Here is a 17,063-nt window from a genome sequence, read left to right on the forward strand (position 1 = left end):
TTATTATTTACGAATTAATTTAATATTATTTTATTATTTAAATATATTATTAATATTTTTATTAATACGCGTTTTATTTTAATTATATTATTTTTTTTTAATAAATTTTTTAAATTTTTAAACGTTATTATATATTTAATAACGTAAATAATTTTTAACGCGAAAAATAATAAATTTAATAAAATTTAATTTAAAGTTTATTAATAACGTATAAATAAATTAAATACCGTTTTTTTTTTTTATTTATATATAAAGTTTTTTTTACGAATTTTATATATTAAATTTTCATTTTTTAATATAATAAAATTATATTTATTAAAATATTTTTTAAACGAAAAAAAAAAATATTAAAACGTTTTAATATATTTTTTTAATGAAATTTTCTCGTTTTTATTATATAATATATAATATTAATAAAATAACGAAATGTAATTATATTTAATTATATTAACGTAATAAATTAACTTTAAAACTCCCGTTTTAATTTAACGTTTTTTTTTTTAACTTTTTTTTTTTTAAATAATTTTTTTATTATATAATTTATTATAAAAATATTTTTTCGTTTTTTTAATAATCGTATTATTTTTTTAACGTAATTAAATAAAAAAAAATAATAAATTTTATTAAATAAAATAATATAATATTATTATTTTTCGTTATTTTAATATTTAATTTTTTATTTATATTTAATTATAATAATATATTAAATAATAATATTATTATTTAGTTTTTTTTTTTATTATTCGTTTCGAAAATAAAAGTTATAATCGTTAAAATAACGGTAAATAATTTCGTTCGAAAAAATTTTATTAATTTTTATATTTTTTATTAATTTTTTATATCGTATATAATAAATATATTATTTTATATTTTAATTTTTTACTTATAAATAATTAATAATAAAATTTATTTTTTCGTATATAAATTTTTATAATATACCGCGTAAATTATAATTTAAATAAAAATTATTATAAAATTATTTAAAATTAAAATTAATATAATTATTTTCGAATTAAATATTATCGATTAAAAAATTTCGTATATAATTTTTATTAAAAATATTTTAATTAATAAATAAATTAACGTTAAATATATTAAATAATTATTTTTAAAAATTATTATTTTTATTATATTAATTATAAATTCGAAAATAAAAATTAACTTTTTAAATACGAACACGTACGAGGATTTAATAAATAATTTTTTATGTTATTATACCGTAATAATTAATTATAAAAATTTAAAAAATTTATAAAATAAAAAAATATTATTATAAAAAATACTTATTAAATTTTAAAATTATATAATTTACCGTTAACACTTCATTAACGATCGTAATCGAAGTATTAATCTTATAATACTTTTTTATTAATTTTAATAAAGTGGTAAAAAAATAGATTATATAATACGGGGATAGATTAAATTACAGTGCAAAATAGTAAGATTAACATATGGGCGATGTTTTCTAACTCCATTCTGCCCTATCATTTGATTGGCTGACCTGCCATCAGTTGGATCTTGCATTACAGGAGGTCTGTACATCATCATCATCTAGGGAGCCTGCGATAAGATAAGGCTGGCCGTTGCTTCCGCTGTGAGCACGTCAGAGTCGAGACATTGTATGACCAAACTCTCCATCTCCCTACTTCTTTCCTTTATTCTACACGGAAGGAGATGGGAAACTTCATCCTCCCGTCATTCTTTTATTTAATCATTTCATAGAGAGAGAGCCCTTAATATTACTGATTCCATTGTATCACAAGTAGACGTTACTCGGCAGACGAGCTGCCTCTCCTTCCCGACGATGTCGACGCCATCGAACTCCGATCAGTCCTTCGCACCGCTCCTACGATCCGCTTCATCCTCGACTTTAGCCTCATCCTCCTCGCAGACCTCCATCAGCGATGAATCCACCGCGAAGATCAGGCGCAAGACGCGTGCTGTGCGCGGTCTTGCCTTCGTAGTATCGATCATTTCCGCTCTCTGCGCCGGATCCATCACCGTCTTCTCCCTTTACGGCCATCTATTCCAATCTCGATTACACTACACACAATTTCAAATCAATGGAATAGCTAGCGCTATGAGCATATCCATGTATATCCCAGTCCCGGTGATTGGTTACATGTGCGACCGAGTAGGACCTGGGCCTCTCTCCTTATTGTCCTCCGTCCTGCTTGGAGGGGGCTACGGATTGGCATCTGGCTTATATCGTAAGGGGCTTGCAGAAGTTAGTAATGGCAGTGGTAGGACTACATTCTCTCCCATGATATTGGCTTTCGTGGCTATTGGTGTTGGCACCGCGTGCATGTATATTGGTGCTATTACGACCTGCGCGAAGAACTTTGGCAAGGGGAAATACAGAGGACTCATGCTTGTCGCTCCTATCGCATCATTCGGCCTTGGTGGGATGGTTCTCAGTCAGATTGGTAGTCGGATCCTCTACGAGACACAACCGGGCGGAGGACGGGGAGATGTGAACGTGTTTCATTTCTTCCTATTCCTCTGTATCATCCTATCCATCATTGGACTTATTGGTACCTTCTCCTTACGGGTTGTAGACGAAGACGACCTCATAGATGAAGCGGTAGAGGAGCTTGAGAGGAGCGGGCTCCTCGAGGGAAGTGCGGTCTTCCGTCGCCGAGCCGATCGTGATTATGGAACAATCGATGCTATCGACGACGATGCTGGGGTCATGGATCCGGCTAGGGATGACGACGAGGAAGATGATAATGCCAAGTTGAAAAAAGCCTGGCTTCTCAACGCCGAAACCCGAAGGTTTCTTACGGATCACACGATGTGGTGGTTTGCGGTTGGTTTCTGGCTCATCATCGGTCCGGGCGAATCGTTCATCAACAATATGGGTACTGTCATTGGAACGCTAAATTCCCCGAATACGAAATCGAGCGAAACCACGGCAGCTACTCATGTTTCGATCATGGCCGCGGTAAGCACTGTTGCTCGTCTAGTCGCAGCATCGTTAAGCGACTTACTATCACCTAATCCTCACACCCAACACGTCCAAACGGGATTTCCTACCACCCTTCCGGAGCTGAGGCAAAAGCTATCGATATCGCGTGTTGTTTTATTCGCAGCTGCTGCCATTATCCTCTCCATTGGTACGCTTGTACTGGCCTCTGGCGTGGTACAAGAGCATGCTGAGCGATTTTGGATTGTTTCCGGTTCGATTGGAGCTGGGTACGGAGCTGTATTCAGCTTAACGCCTATAATAATCACCATGATTTGGGGAGTAGAGAATTTTGGCACAAATTTTGGCATCGTCGCTCTTACACCAGCACTGGGGTCTACAATGTGGGGACTCATTTACTCGGCAGTCTACCAAGCCGGCGCAGGAGATTCATCTTCATTGGCAGGAAGCGATGACGAGGATGTATTCTGCTTCGGCAAGCAATGCTACTCGTCCACATTCTGGGCCATGACGATTTGTATTTGGATTGGAACAGTCATGATCCTCTGGGCCTGGAAAGGCCGAGATGGCTGGGCTAAGAGAGGTATCGTGATCTAGAAACACACCAGATACAATATTCGTGTATTAAGACAGAATGTCATTCATGTATTTGCGCATACTGCTTTCAACTAGAAGTCATTTTATGTTCTTAGGCTTTCTTCGTATATGCTAGGTGTTGATTCGTTTAGTTTTGAACCCCTGGATATGAAAGTTTGGACCGGGATATTAAACCATATGATCGCTTGAAGAGCAATCCGGAGTTTGAGTTATTTCTTCGATTTATTTATATACAACCCTTCGAGCTCGGAGTCACATCACGCCCACAGGCTGGACGGTGTCTAAAAAAGCAAAAACAGGTAACACGAGGAGCCGTATATGTATGTCTTACTGTAGGATGGTCATGAGCGTGACAGTTATATTGGTCTCGTCGCTTGGGCCTACATTTTGGAGAAGCAGAGGGATTTATGTCATCTCTCGAAACTTCAGACAGTTAAGCTTACTCTTAATATATTTGTCTTGGGGCTGACCCGGTCGTGTATATCGTACGCATTCCTCATCCTCCAAATTCGTTTCCTCTAGCTACCTGCATGCTAACTCCGAACGTACAACCTTCCTAATTTGGGAGCAGATCGACAAATGGACGAACCAGAGCCCCGCACCTTTTAAGAGTGACTGGTCACATACAGAATATTGATTGATTGATTTGATTCATACATATGATGTTACCGTATCCTGTCACGAAACGGCAAGCGGCTACGTGCTAAAGTCTAGCATAGCCGCCGCAGAAGTACGATGCGTCGATGCCAGTGACCCGATCCGACCTTGCCGGTAGCCACTCTCTACTAAGCAGCGAAAAGCTTTGCTGGGCGATATAGCAACGTTGCTTTTGAACCGCAGCGAAGTTGAAAGAAAGAAGCAGTAAAGAACCAAGTGTGGACCTTACGCGGCTTTGGTATTCCGTCCCTTTCTTCTCCACACAACCTACCGACTCAAGCGAGTCCTACCATCTGCAAGGGGCGCGGCAGTGGAATACGAGCTTGGCACTGTCGATCCCGCTGCGGAAACCCCCATAACTGCCGCCTACCGGTCGCTGCGTGATCAGAGATCTCGAAACAAACGCGATCGACCATGCCTAACCCGGCCTTACTTCTTTCTTCCCTACCGTCTGACTGTAACGAGATGCGGATGGAACGTCGTTGATGCGGCCCGGGTAAACATCTGCTTCGATTCGATCTGATCTCATAGTAAATACTTTCTTTTTTAGGTGAGAAGAGGGTTGCTGGATACGAGGCCGGGGTTCGAAAGTATGGCCTTTGCGCTGGTTTGGTTGAGACGGCGCAGGCATGTAGGGAGGCGCGCGATGTCATGGAAAGGGACAGCGGTTCACGAATGGACAGCTCCGAAATTCCAGACGGGTTAGCTAGCTAGCTGTCTGTCGGTTGGAGATTATGGTGAGGAGAAGAGCGGAGTAGTAGCTATTTGCGTTGCCTCGTGTCATATCGTGCATCGTATACACCACGCGCGCCTCTTCGTCTGGGTTCATGACAAGTGGTCGTGCATACATAAATATACGGAGCCTCTCCCAGAGAACCATCACCATCGACCTCAACCTGCCAACTCAGCTCTCTAGACTCTTCGCTCCTCTCCACTGAGAACACACTTCTCATATCCACCGTCTAGTCATTCGTTTTGTGAATAGCCTAATACATACAAACCTACATACCTACACACATAATTAATAATCCCCCCAACCTCACCTCCAAGATGCAATTCTCAAGCACCATCCTCTCGACCCTCCTCCTGTGCGCATCATCGACCCTCGCAGCCCCAATCTCAATGGCAGCCCCGAACGCAGCACAGTGGACGATCGAGTCCCTAAAGCGGACCTGCGACGACGGCGACAAGACGTGCGTGTGGACGTTCAACATCAACACGGGCGAAGAGGGCGTCAGCGCCACCAGCGTCGACAGCTACACCGTCAACGCCACCGACTCGGCCCCGGCCTCCCGCGCCATCGGCCAGGCCCAGAAGTTCGGCAACTTCACCGTCACGAGCACCTGGAGCGGCCAGTTCGGCGAGGGCGAGGGCTTTACCACTATGAGCGTTATTGATTATGCTAAGGGGTTGATTGTGTACCCTGCTGTGAGTATTCTCCCTTTACCTGTGTGTGTTGAAGATGCTAATGTTGGGGGTTACAGTACAAGGATACGCAGCTGGTGAACGGACAGGTCGTTTCGCCTGACCAGAGCTACCCCGTCCAGAACCTTCCTTCTTAGAGATTCGAGGGAGATGTTGTTGATGGAGGAGTGAAGCGGATATTGGAAATGTAATAAGGCTCGGTTGGAATATGACGGGGAATATATACATACCTAGGTACATATCATCTGGTTGTAATAAATATATATAATGGCCTGAATCTCCGCAGATTTGCTCTGGGTATAATATGTCGTGTAATGCTTCTCCTATCCTGTAAAGTCGAAGAGTTGTATAACGTTATATGTGATATGGCTGAACGAAGTTTCCAAAAGTTGACGTGGATGATTTAGAGGGTATTTATTGATTTATAGATTTATTCTACGTGCAAATATGAGCGCGTAAAAATTCAATGCACATGGTCCATGAATGCGTCCGATGCAAAATTAAATGGTTGAACGCCGTCCTATGCTCCGCCCTTCAACTCTTCCTCCACCTGCTTCTTGACGATCTCTCTAACCGTCTTCCAGTCGCTGATGACCTCAGTGACCCTCTTCTCCTTCGCCTCCAAGCCGTGGAACTCGGTCGGGAGCACTTTCTCCTCGAAGTTAAATCCGGCTTCATCCTTCAAAGCCATCTCGACTGCGCCGGCGAACTTGGCCGGGTGGGCGGTCGAGAGCGAGATGTGTGGTGCCTTAGAACGTTCCAGTGACCGTAATGAGGCAGCCACGCCAATTGCCGAGTGGGGATCTAAGACGTAGTCGATCTTCTTGAAATAACTCTTGATTGTGTCAATCGTCTGCGAATCACTCACCCGTTCGCTTTCGAAGTCACGTTTGGCACTAGAGTGCACGTCCTGATAGACCGGACCGAAACCACCGCTCGACTTCAGTTGCTTCATCCACGAAGAGACCTCCTGGCCGGCTTGTCTTCTGTTCCACTCATCATCCATACCTGCCACAGAGGCAAATTCGTAGGCTAGGAACCAGAGTAATCTCTCGAAGTTACTCGAGACAAGAATGTCCATGGCAGGACTCAAGGTCTCTTTGACGCCATCTTCGTGCGCTTTTACACCGTCAACCTCCAAGCCTCCCTGAGCCTCTTGGCCGAAGGCAGGCTTCTTCTCATATCTTCCGGTCTTCCAGAATCGATCAAGGATATCGTTTTCGTTTGTGGCAACGACCAACTTCTCCACAGGAAGACCCATCCTGTGCGCAAAGTAACCGGCTAGAATATCGCCGAAATTGCCGCTAGGCACAACATATCGGACCTTCTCGCCTAAGGCCAAGCCAGAAGACTTGACCAGTGAGAAGTAAGAGTAGAAGTAGTAAACTATCTGGGCGAGAATTCTAGCCCAGTTAATGGAGTTCACCGCTCCAAGGTTGAGGGTCGAGTTGATATCAGGATCGGCGAATAGGGCTTTCACAATATCCTGGCAATCGTCGAAGGTGCCCGTAACAGCCAAGTTGTGGACATTGGCATCTAACACTGTGGTCATTTGGGCTTCTTGGATAGGGCTGACCCTGCCCTTGGGATGTAAGATGAACACCGATACATCTTTCTTTCCGCGAAGACCGTAGATGGCCGCTGATCCGGTGTCACCACTTGTAGCACCAACTACAGTGAGATGATGTCGATCACTACCCGACTTTCCCTCATTCTTTCGCACCAAAAAGTACTCGAATAAGTTGCCTAAGAATTGTAGAGCGACGTCCTTGAAGGCAAATGTAGGACCGTGGAAAAGTTCTAGGAGATATAGGTTGTCGTGGAGATGTCGTAGGGGTGTGGTCTCAGGTGCACGGAAGGTAGAATAACTTCTATCGATGATTCCTTTCAGGTCTTCGCGCGGAATCTCAGATGGCGCAATGTACAAAGACAAGACTTCGAGGGCGAGGTCGGGAAAGGACAGATCTTTCCAGCTCTCCCAATTGCTTGCCTTGGGGATTTCCTCTGGGATATATAAACCCCCATCAGTTGCTAGACCTTTCAACACAACTTCCTCGAAGGAAAGCTGGTAAGAATGGTTAGTAGGTAGAGTGGTAAGATTGCAAAACACAAAGTGCAAGGTGTCAGATCGGTATGAATCTTACGTCGTAGTCGTCGCCTCTGGTACTCAAATACCGTTGCGAGGAATTATGAGACTCGGACGAGCCATCGGCTGTCGTCTGGCCGTTTACTCCGTTCGACATCGTATTAGATTAGGGTATATGGGGTCGATGGGGTCGAGGGCAATTGTTTAGTATTCTAGCGATCTCCAAGTCCCTCGAAGGGTGATATAAGACTTGGAGATGGCGAAGAATAAAAAAATATGTCGAGCGAGTTCGGCTGGTACATGATTTCTACCCCGCGCTAACTGCATTTGGACATACTAGCTGCGAGGGGTAGCGGCTAGCAATTCTATTGGTTCAAACCGGACAAACCCCTTACTCGGTAACATTTTCTTTTCTTAGATCTTCACTTAGATCTGCCCATTTTTGTTTGTATTGAATGTTTCGGAGAGATCAACCCCATCACCTTTTTGGTATCAATATTATAATTAATGACATATTTGAAGTGTTCAGTATCTGAAATGGAAAGGCCAATATATTCTTGAGGTAGTACGGAAGTTCTATCCCAACTCCTTCATATTGCACGGAAATAAGCCATACCGCTTGATGTCGTCATATTAACGGCCAACCACATGCAACCACCCCTGTATTTATTACCTGCGGGTTACCTCCTTTTTCATATCTGGTACAACTGTGGCTGCGTCATGAAATTCTCTATTGGTTGTTTGTAAATTTCTATCATTTACTCCTATGTTGGTTCGCCTCTTAATCAAAAGAAAAGGAAGTTGATTCAGTTGATAGGTACAATCACAGGTACTCAAGTACTTGACTCAAGCGAAGTCTTGGCATTGGACTCATTGGATTCATTGGGAATGTGGAGTTCCGTATTAGCCTTTATGGGCTTAGGTAGCAGCTTCTTGATATCTCCGGCTTGGTCAGCAGCCATTATCAATACAACCTTGAACTCTTGCCGATATCCTTTGAACTTCATCCGCTCAACACCTTCTTTGACATTAATCCGTCAGCCTCAATATGGACTGAGTAACGTCGCGGGTGCACCGTTATATATATAGATGATAGCTAGGTGTGGTTGATGGATTTATCAGCTCTTGTTAGCTTACAGCCTATCACATTCCGTCCTCAAGCCGCTCCAATCCCGCCCGCTAGCGACTATGTCTCCCGACAGAGGTGCTAGTATTGAGGACCCCCCTCCTCCGTATCCACCCTCCTCCGAGGAAGAGTCCGGAGACGATGTCAAGTATCTTCCGGAAGGCCGTCATTTCACACTCCGAGGTGTTGCTGCTGGTCTGCTTGTCGGACTGATGTGAGTCCTATTCACAGTGAAAGCCAGAACAATAAACCCATAGCTCCCTTTTGGTTTCCAAGCCATCTAGAAGTAGCAATCACTGACTAGTCACTGTAGAATATGTTTCAGCAACATGTACTTTGGTTTGCAGACCGGTTGGATTTCCATGATGACCATGCCTTCTAGTTTACTAGGTTTCGGACTCTTCAAGGCTCTATCGCGTCGTCTGTCCTTCCCATTCTCTCCTGTAGAAAATGTCCTCGTCCAGTCCGTGGCCGGTGGCATGGCAATTATGCCTCTCGGTTGTGGATTTGTAGGTGTGGTAAGTAATTCGGAACTTACTAAAAGGAGGTTCGTGAAACTAACCAGTCTGATTTGTGATACAGATTCCGGCTATGGAGTACTTATTGAAACCCTCGGAACAAGGGCCGATACATCTGAGCATGTGGAAGCTAATTATTTGGTCTCTGGGTCTGTGTTACTTTGGCGTAGTCTTCGCCGTTCCTTTGTAAGTTATTAACATTCTCTGAGCTTGTCTTAGAATTATATCTAACTTCCCTAGGCGACGTCAAGTGATTATCAGAGAACAACTGAAATTCCCGAGTGGATTCAGTACTGCTGTCTTAATTGGAGTCCTTCATGGTAGGGGACAAAACCAAAATGGTGGTGCACTCGATACGTCAAAGGCTGCAACGTTTGGGAGCTTAGCACTTGATAGTAGACCACTTCTACGAGCCGAAGGAAGTGGTGAAGATGAGACCGCCGATCCAACCGATGAACCCCCACGCGTTGAGACAATAAAACAATATAGTTGGCGTTCTAATATCCGTCTGCTTTTGATCACTTTCGGGGTATCCGGATTCTACACTCTATTGACTTACTTCTTTCCCGTTCTCAGAAACCTCCCCATCTTCGGAACCATGGCAGCCGACACATGGCTTTGGACTTTGAACCCAAGTTTCGCATACGTCGGTCAAGGTATCATTATGGGACCGTCTACAACAATACATATGCTCGTTGGGGCTGTTGTTGGGTGGGGGATTCTATCACCTCTTGCTAAATATCGAGGTTGGGCACCGGGTTCGATCAATGATTGGGAAACTGGCAGCAAGGGTTGGATTGTCTGGACATCTCTCGCTATCATGCTAGCAGATGCAGTTGTCAGTCTGGGTTATATTGCCTTTAACCCTATTATTAAACGTGGACCATCATTTCTTGCGACGGTTAAGCAACGATTTCAGCAAGACGGGCTGAAGGGCCTTTTAACTCGCAAACCCGTTGGTTATGTAGCTGTCCGGGCTAGCGAGGATGATTCGAGACCCTTGGCTGGACCACGAAGCTCTGAGGATATTGATAGCCTTCCAAGCCCAATACTTGAACGTAGGAATCCCTTCAATACTGAGCCAATTGGTTCCAAAAGAGCTTGGGATGAAGACGATGCCCCACCTGATCAATTGGTTGGGGATAAGACTGTCAGCATCGGCCTCGTTATATCGGTTCTCTTTTGCATCGCCAGCATACATATCACATTCGGCGACCTAGTTCCCCTATACGCAACCGTTATAGCTGTTTTTATGGCAATGATATTGAGCATTATGGGAGTTCGAGCATTGGGTGAGACGGATCTCAACCCAGTTTCCGGAATTAGCAAACTAGCACAGCTTTTCTTCGCCCTCATTATTCCACAGACCCACAAGTCGAGTGTCCTCATCAACTTGGTAGCCGGCGCCGTCTCTGAAGCTGGCGCATTGCAAGCTGGTGATCTAATGCAGGATCTAAAAACAGGCCATCTACTAGGAGCAGCACCTAAAGCACAGTTCTGGGGTCAAATCATCGGCGCGACTGTGGGGGCCGTCGTTAGCGCACTAATCTATAGACTGTATACTGCCGTTTATGAGGTTCCCGGAGATCTGTTCCAGGTACCAACCGGATTTGTGTGGATCTTCACCGCGAGGTTGGTTACCGGAAAGGGGCTCCCTTATATGGCCAGGGAGTTCGCTATCGGTGGTGCAGTCATATTCGCCTTTTTCACGGCCTTGCGGACGAAGGCAATTGGAAAGAGCTGGCACGCTTATATCCCCGGCGGAATCGCTGTAGCAGTTGGTAAGGACACTCAGAAATACGTAATGAATTTGTCTCATAGCTAACAATATTAATAGGAATGTACAATGTTCCATCCTTCACCTTGGCAAGGACAATAGGCGGGCTTCTAAATTGGTACTGGAGGGTACACCTACGAAAAGAGGATACACCCCTCATCGTTGTCGCATCAGTGAGTACCGACTACCCGGCCTTTGTATCGGTTTCCCGAGATCGTAACTAATATATTAATACCAGGGCTTCATCCTGGGAGAAGGTTTCTTGAGTATCGTCAACTTGCTACTGCAGAGCTCTCAAGTTCCCCACCTCTGAATGGGTGCATAGCATTTGCCAGGCGTGATGATTAATAGAATCATACCTAATATTGGTATAGTAATTAATCTATATCAATACTCCTTCATTTCTTAGCCTGTATATACCAACAACCTCCGCTTTCGTACGGTTGTTTGGAGATGATGCGTCTACTTAGTAATCTATCGTAAGATATTCGCAGCACATGATATCAGAATTGTATATAGAGTCGCTTTCTTGCAGGAAACCTGCCTTTATCGCTTGAAGATCACACACGCTATACTCCAATTAACGAAATCTTACGATTTATGATCTGTGAAGAAGGCCGATTCGAAGCCGGGACCGTGGCTTGGTGAGCTTGAGCTTGTCCCCCGCATTTAAAACTCCATTATCCGGCGCGGGGTTTAAGCTGGTTTTAATCTTAAGATATTGGTGTTCCACCTCGAAGACAGGATAGAAACTTTCCACATATCACATCATCTTGCACCCAGTCTTAGGAGATCTAGTCAAGATGTTGCTCAAGGAAGACCATATCGATGTCACGACAACCGTAGATGGAAAGGAGACGTCTATGAGTGAGATGAAGACCCCATACGGCCGGACCTTAGTTCCCAGCTCAAGGCACTAACACTAACGTTGGGCAGGAATTTTCACTTTCCATCCCACCATCTCGCAATACCCTAATGCGTATAGCTTTAACCCTCACTTCCCGTTCGGGATTTCGATACAGGTTTGCTGATGAGTTGGCAGTAAATTCCCTGGCGTTGTGCTATTCAGCGAGATCTATCAAGGTACCATCTTCATTTAACACACGGACGCATTCAACATCAGATAAAGCAAATCGAATGACTACCTATGCAACCTGCTGACTAGCGTATCGAACAGTGACTGGTCCGGTAGCGCGATTTGCGCGTCAAATTGCAGGACATGGCTACATCGTCGCTGCCCCTTCGTCGTATCATGACTTCATTGGACCAGAGGCCTTGGGCTACGATGTTCCAGGCACTGACAAAGGAAACGAGTTGAAAATAACGAAGGTGAAACCGCTAACATTCATGCAACTTTAATGAATAAGCGAGTGCTGACAGAACTGCATGTTAGACCCTCCAATCGTATGATGCAGACTCTCGCAAGACTGTTGATTACCTCCTCAGTCTCCCTACCTGCAATGGAAGGATAGGTACCACGGGAATGTGTCTAGGCGGTCATCTCTCTCTACGAGCTACCGTATGGCCCTCGCTTTCGAATGCCGTATTGCTTACTGATAAATCTTGCAGTTGGACCCGCGGATAAGCGCAGGCGTTTCCTACTTCGCGACAGATGTCCATAGCCGTACGCTCGGCCCGTATACCGCGGCTGACAAGTCGGTCGAGGGACCGGCGAACAGCACCCACACGATCGATAAGCTCGGAGAAATCAAGGGCGAGGTGGCTATGATCTTCGGTATCAAGGACACCCACGTCCCAGACGACGGCCGAGACTTAATCCGACAAAAGATGAGAAGTGCCGGCACTGTATTCAGCTTCTACGAGTTTGCGTGGGCACAACACGCTTTTATCCGTGACGAGCTGAGCAAGGGCCGATATGACCCGGCCATCACGAAGATCTGCTTCGAGGTGCTGACAGAGCTATTCAACCGAGTACTGAAGACAGACTTGGGGCCGAGGGACACGAAGCCTGAGGAGATCGAGCACTTCTGTTAGTGGTCCTTTGTCGGTAGCCTGTATGTAACATACCGAGAACAATACAGATTCGTCGAGATGTCAGATTATTCGCCCCGATATATTGATTACGTGCTGTTCACATCCCGCCCACGGTATTCGTGAGAATCATGCATGAATATGTAGGCAGATCGAGATATGTAACACACACTTGATGATTTGGTATCTACTCGAAACCCAGGCGGGTCAGAGATGGACCAGATGGTCGCTTTGTAGGTGTCGACGAATGAGTCCTAGTTTTGATTTGCCCGCGTCTATCGAATTTGAGACATCCACGAATGCCGGTAATTCAAAACGTCAACGTTTCCGGGGCAATTGGTTGCTTATATACCGAAGGTCGTTGTGGCTTAACCCCCTTCAGATGTGTGACGTACATGTAGCTTCAAGATGCCTCCACACATACTAATACCTGGAAGATGCAGATATTAAGATTCCTGCATTAAGCTAGCTACATGGTACGTGGGCGATAAATATACGAAATTCAGGCATTAATGAATTTTGGAATGGCTTCATTGGAAGAGTTCGTGGTTTTGGATGTAAATAGGAAATATTTGAATACAATAAGGCTGATTAGATCGATTCGAGAGTGCACAAAGTGACATCTCTAGTAACTGCACTACCGCTGTACTGCATGTACTTTAAACTTGTACCTCTGAATGCGAAAGCACGCACTTGGCACTTGTAAGAAGTTAAAAAGTACAAGGGGAATTCATGAATCTTCTAGAATGGGTGCGCTTACTCAAAACAATCCCATACACATTTGTGGCTTTGTACTATTGTGTTGAGAGGCAGGCAACCGCAAGGCAGAAAAAAAAACCAGAAGGTCGGAGGAAACAGCTGGAAGTTGCCTCATCAACCAATTTTTTTTTCATGCCTGAAGGCGAAAAGAAGAGAAGGGAAGGATATGGGAAGGAAAAAATTGAACAAAGGGAGGTACATCCAAGTACGTACCTACGTAATTTTCGTTTGAATTTTGTAAATCGTCCACAAGGTTAAAAGTTTTGGTGGGTCTTGGCGGGCTGAATAGACCGGGCAACCGCCTGTGGAAGGCAGTGATGTCAACATGGTGATTATGGCGGGGTAGGTACGGCTTCAATCATGGATGTATCTTGGTTATGTGGGTATTTGGAACTGACCAGACAGTTGCAGCTGTTACAGGTAGAATCTTTTCACTCTTGAGAAAGTCTAGAATTAGTGATTGATCATTTTGAACTTGAAGTTACTGATTTATAAGGTATATTCAGTAGGAAATTTGGTAGTACAATAGAAGGATAGGTACCTGGAAATGACATGTTATCGTCTAGTGAATTCAGGAACGTACTATTCTCTTCTATCTGTATGTTAGGCGGAAAGTACCAGAAGCGGGTACCGTCTTCCAGCAATTCGAGAAGATTCCTTGGCCCCACCATAGCTTCCACTTGCAATTGTATTAAACTCCAGGTCAAATCCCAAGCAACAATTTCTTCTTTCCATCTTCAAACTCAAACATAAACATCTTCTCCTTCCTCTCTTGAAGAGTAAACGCATAATAAATCTAGAGATACCCATCCCCCATCCGGGTACATAATTCTTTTGCGTTTTTAAAACAACTTCACACACATTTTCCTCTACACATACCGCATTACCCCACCTCTATTATTTTGACATCTCAAATTCTTCTTCACATTTTTTCACCATGGTTGCCGCAGTCGGAATTGACTTGGGCACGACCTACTCGTGTGTCGGTGTCTTTCGAGATGACCGCATCGAGATTATCGCCAACGACCAGGGTAACCGAACCACTCCCTCGTTCGTTGCCTTCACAGATACCGAGCGTCTGATCGGTGATGCCGCCAAGAACCAGGTTGCAATGAACCCCCACAACACCGTCTTCGACGCTAAGCGTCTGATTGGTCGCAAATTCAGCGACGCTGAGGTGCAAGCAGACATGAAGCACTTCCCCTTCAAGGTTATCGAGAAGAACGGAAAGCCCATTATTGAGGTTGAATACAAGGGCGAAAACAAGCAGTTCACTCCCGAGGAGATCTCCTCTATGGTCCTCACCAAGATGCGTGAGACCGCCGAGTCTTACCTAGGTGGCACCGTCACCAACGCTGTCATCACTGTGCCAGCCTACTTCAACGACTCTCAACGTCAAGCCACCAAAGACGCTGGTCTCATTTCTGGCATGAACGTTCTTCGAATTATCAACGAGCCCACCGCGGCTGCTATCGCCTACGGCCTTGACAAGAAGGCTGAGGGCGAGCGCAACGTTCTCATCTTCGATCTCGGTGGTGGTACCTTCGATGTCTCTCTCCTAACCATCGAGGAGGGTATCTTCGAAGTCAAGTCTACCGCTGGTGACACTCACTTGGGTGGTGAGGACTTCGACAACCGACTTGTTAACCACTTCGTCAACGAGTTCAAGCGTAAGCACAAGAAGGATCTCTCCACCAACGCTCGTGCTCTACGACGTCTCCGAACTGCTTGCGAGCGAGCCAAGCGTACTCTTTCTTCTTCTGCCCAGACCTCTATCGAGATCGACTCCCTGTTCGAGGGTATTGACTTCTACACATCGATCACTCGTGCTCGATTCGAAGAGCTTTGCCAGGACCTCTTCCGATCCACCATCCAGCCTGTGGACCGTGTCTTGGCCGACGCGAAGATTGACAAGTCTCAGGTTCATGAGATCGTGCTTGTCGGTGGTTCCACTCGTATCCCCCGTGTGCAGAAGCTCATCACGGACTACTTCAACGGAAAGGAGCCCAACAAGTCCATCAACCCCGATGAGGCTGTCGCATACGGTGCTGCCGTCCAGGCCGCTATCCTGTCTGGTGACACTAGTTCGAAGTCAACTAACGAGATTCTTCTTCTCGATGTTGCCGCGTTGTCTCTCGGTATCGAGACTGCCGGTGGTATGATGACCAAGCTCATCCCCCGTAACACCACCATCCCTACCAAGAAGTCGGAGGTCTTCTCCACCTTCTCCGACAACCAACCCGGTGTGCTTATCCAGGTCTACGAGGGTGAGCGTCAACGCACCAAGGACAACAGCTTGCTCGGCAAGTTCGAGCTCACTGGTATCCCTCCCGCACCCCGTGGTGTTCCCCAAATCGAGGTTACCTTCGATCTCGATGCCAATGGAATCATGAACGTCTCCGCTGTCGAGAAGGGCACCGGAAAGTCCAACAAGATCGTCATCACCAACGACAAGGGCCGCCTGTCCAAGGAGGAGATCGAGCGCATGCTCGCGGAGGCTGAGAAGTACAAGGAGGAAGATGAGGCTGAAGGCCGCCGTATCGGTGCCAAGAACGGCCTAGAGTCCTATGCTTACTCTCTCCGAAACACCATGTCCGACTCCAAGGTCGACGAGAAGCTCGACGCTGGTGACAAGGAGAAGCTCAAGGCCGAGATTGACAAGGTCGTGTCTTGGCTCGACGAGAACCAGCAAGCTACTCGCGAGGAGTACGAAGAGAAGCAGAAGGAGCTTGAGGGTATCGCCAACCCCATCATGATGAAGTTCTACGGCGCTGGCGGTGCTGGTGGCATGCCTGGCGGTATGCCCGGCGGACCCGGTGGCCCCGGCGGCTTCCCTGGTGCTGGCGGCCCCGGTGCTGCCCAGGATGACGGCCCCACCGTCGAGGAGGTTGACTAAATGGTTTCCTTTCAATGACCTGTCTGTCTTTGTTACTTCCCGGCGTTTTCCCATCGGTGTGGCGTTATGACGCACCGAGTGGCGGTCTCGGATTTCTCATGGGTTTGCACTACTAGATTTTTTACTGGTAATGATAAAGGGCAAAAGTTGCGGTTTTACGACTTGCATGGATGTATTCTAGGCAGGAATAGTCCTACTTCCTACACGAAGCAATGAAGTTAATTCACGAACATGTATGGTCTTGATTCTTGTGATATGATAATTGTGATATGTTGTAATAATTGATTGAGTGCTACAGGGTCAT

At 45.2% G+C, this 17,063-nt stretch overlaps 6 protein-coding genes across 6 annotated transcripts; 5 read left to right on the plus strand and 1 right to left on the minus strand.

Moving 5' to 3' along the window:
• The first annotated feature begins 1,486 nt into the window (after window positions 1-1,486).
• GGS22DRAFT_164063 (putative transporter MCH1) lies at window positions 1,487-4,004 on the plus strand. The gene has a single exon (XM_047961472.1). It carries the CDS (start codon window positions 1,805-1,807, stop codon window positions 3,521-3,523), a length of 1,719 nt encoding a protein of 572 aa, XP_047818504.1. The 5' UTR covers window positions 1,487-1,804; the 3' UTR covers window positions 3,524-4,004.
• A 1,028-nt stretch (window positions 4,005-5,032) lies between these two features.
• GGS22DRAFT_145568 (uncharacterized protein) lies at window positions 5,033-5,794 on the plus strand. The gene is made up of 2 exons (XM_047958871.1): window positions 5,033-5,608; window positions 5,665-5,794. Exons 1-2 carry the CDS (start codon window positions 5,231-5,233, stop codon window positions 5,740-5,742), a joined length of 456 nt encoding a protein of 151 aa, XP_047818505.1. The 5' UTR covers window positions 5,033-5,230; the 3' UTR covers window positions 5,743-5,794.
• A 207-nt stretch (window positions 5,795-6,001) lies between these two features.
• Window positions 6,002-7,952, minus strand: GGS22DRAFT_164066 (threonine synthase). The gene is made up of 2 exons (XM_047961473.1): window positions 7,750-7,952; window positions 6,002-7,670 (listed from the first exon to the last, which is right to left on the minus strand). The coding sequence occupies exons 1-2, from the start codon at window positions 7,846-7,848 to the stop codon at window positions 6,126-6,128; spliced, it is 1,644 nt and encodes a 547-aa protein (XP_047818506.1). The 5' UTR covers window positions 7,849-7,952; the 3' UTR covers window positions 6,002-6,125.
• Window positions 7,953-8,879: 927 nt separating this feature from the next.
• On the plus strand, window positions 8,880-11,425 carry GGS22DRAFT_188882 (OPT superfamily oligopeptide transporter; the record flags this gene model as incomplete). The annotated part of the gene is made up of 6 exons (XM_047964775.1): window positions 8,880-9,031; window positions 9,131-9,335; window positions 9,400-9,521; window positions 9,576-11,116; window positions 11,173-11,285; window positions 11,351-11,425. The coding sequence occupies 6 exons, from the start codon at window positions 8,880-8,882 to the stop codon at window positions 11,423-11,425; spliced, it is 2,208 nt and encodes a 735-aa protein (XP_047818507.1).
• Window positions 11,426-11,670: 245 nt separating this feature from the next.
• GGS22DRAFT_145584 (alpha/beta-hydrolase) lies at window positions 11,671-13,193 on the plus strand. Its single transcript, XM_047958872.1, has 6 exons — window positions 11,671-11,979; window positions 12,049-12,091; window positions 12,155-12,195; window positions 12,290-12,441; window positions 12,506-12,631; window positions 12,682-13,193. The coding sequence occupies exons 1-6, from the start codon at window positions 11,916-11,918 to the stop codon at window positions 13,105-13,107; spliced, it is 852 nt and encodes a 283-aa protein (XP_047818508.1). The 5' UTR covers window positions 11,671-11,915; the 3' UTR covers window positions 13,108-13,193.
• Window positions 13,194-14,417: 1,224 nt separating this feature from the next.
• Window positions 14,418-16,989, plus strand: GGS22DRAFT_164071 (heat shock protein 70 family). The gene has a single exon (XM_047961474.1). The coding sequence runs from the start codon at window positions 14,801-14,803 to the stop codon at window positions 16,757-16,759; it is 1,959 nt and encodes a 652-aa protein (XP_047818509.1). The 5' UTR covers window positions 14,418-14,800; the 3' UTR covers window positions 16,760-16,989.
• The last annotated feature ends 74 nt before the right edge of the window (window positions 16,990-17,063 follow it).

This window comes from Annulohypoxylon maeteangense, assembly GCF_022496945.1.
Source record: "Annulohypoxylon maeteangense strain CBS 123835 unplaced genomic scaffold GGS22scaffold_9, whole genome shotgun sequence".
Taxonomy (NCBI): Eukaryota; Fungi; Ascomycota; class Sordariomycetes; order Xylariales; family Hypoxylaceae; genus Annulohypoxylon; species Annulohypoxylon maeteangense.

What these genes read in the sequence shown, in the direction of transcription:
- GGS22DRAFT_164063 (XM_047961472.1), top strand. Translation starts at nt 1,805, where the DNA reads ATGTCGACGCCATCGAACTCCGATCAGTCCTTCGCACCGCTCCTACGA.
- GGS22DRAFT_145568 (XM_047958871.1), top strand. Translation starts at nt 5,231, where the DNA reads ATGCAATTCTCAAGCACCATCCTCTCGACCCTCCTCCTGTGCGCATCA. An exon ending in GGTTGATTGTGTACCCTGCT is followed by an intron (nt 5,609 to 5,664) that starts GTGAGTATTCTC and finishes TGGGGGTTACAG; the next exon opens with TACAAGGATACGCAGCTGGT.
- GGS22DRAFT_164066 (XM_047961473.1), bottom strand. Translation starts at nt 7,848, where the DNA reads ATGTCGAACGGAGTAAACGGCCAGACGACAGCCGATGGCTCGTCCGAG. An exon ending in CCAGAGGCGACGACTACGAC is followed by an intron (nt 7,671 to 7,749) that starts GTAAGATTCATA and finishes CATTCTTACCAG; the next exon opens with CTTTCCTTCGAGGAAGTTGT.
- GGS22DRAFT_145584 (XM_047958872.1), top strand. Translation starts at nt 11,916, where the DNA reads ATGTTGCTCAAGGAAGACCATATCGATGTCACGACAACCGTAGATGGA. An exon ending in ACGAGTTGAAAATAACGAAG is followed by an intron (nt 12,442 to 12,505) that starts GTGAAACCGCTA and finishes ACTGCATGTTAG; the next exon opens with ACCCTCCAATCGTATGATGC. An exon ending in ATCTCTCTCTACGAGCTACC is followed by an intron (nt 12,632 to 12,681) that starts GTATGGCCCTCG and finishes TAAATCTTGCAG; the next exon opens with TTGGACCCGCGGATAAGCGC.
- GGS22DRAFT_164071 (XM_047961474.1), top strand. Translation starts at nt 14,801, where the DNA reads ATGGTTGCCGCAGTCGGAATTGACTTGGGCACGACCTACTCGTGTGTC.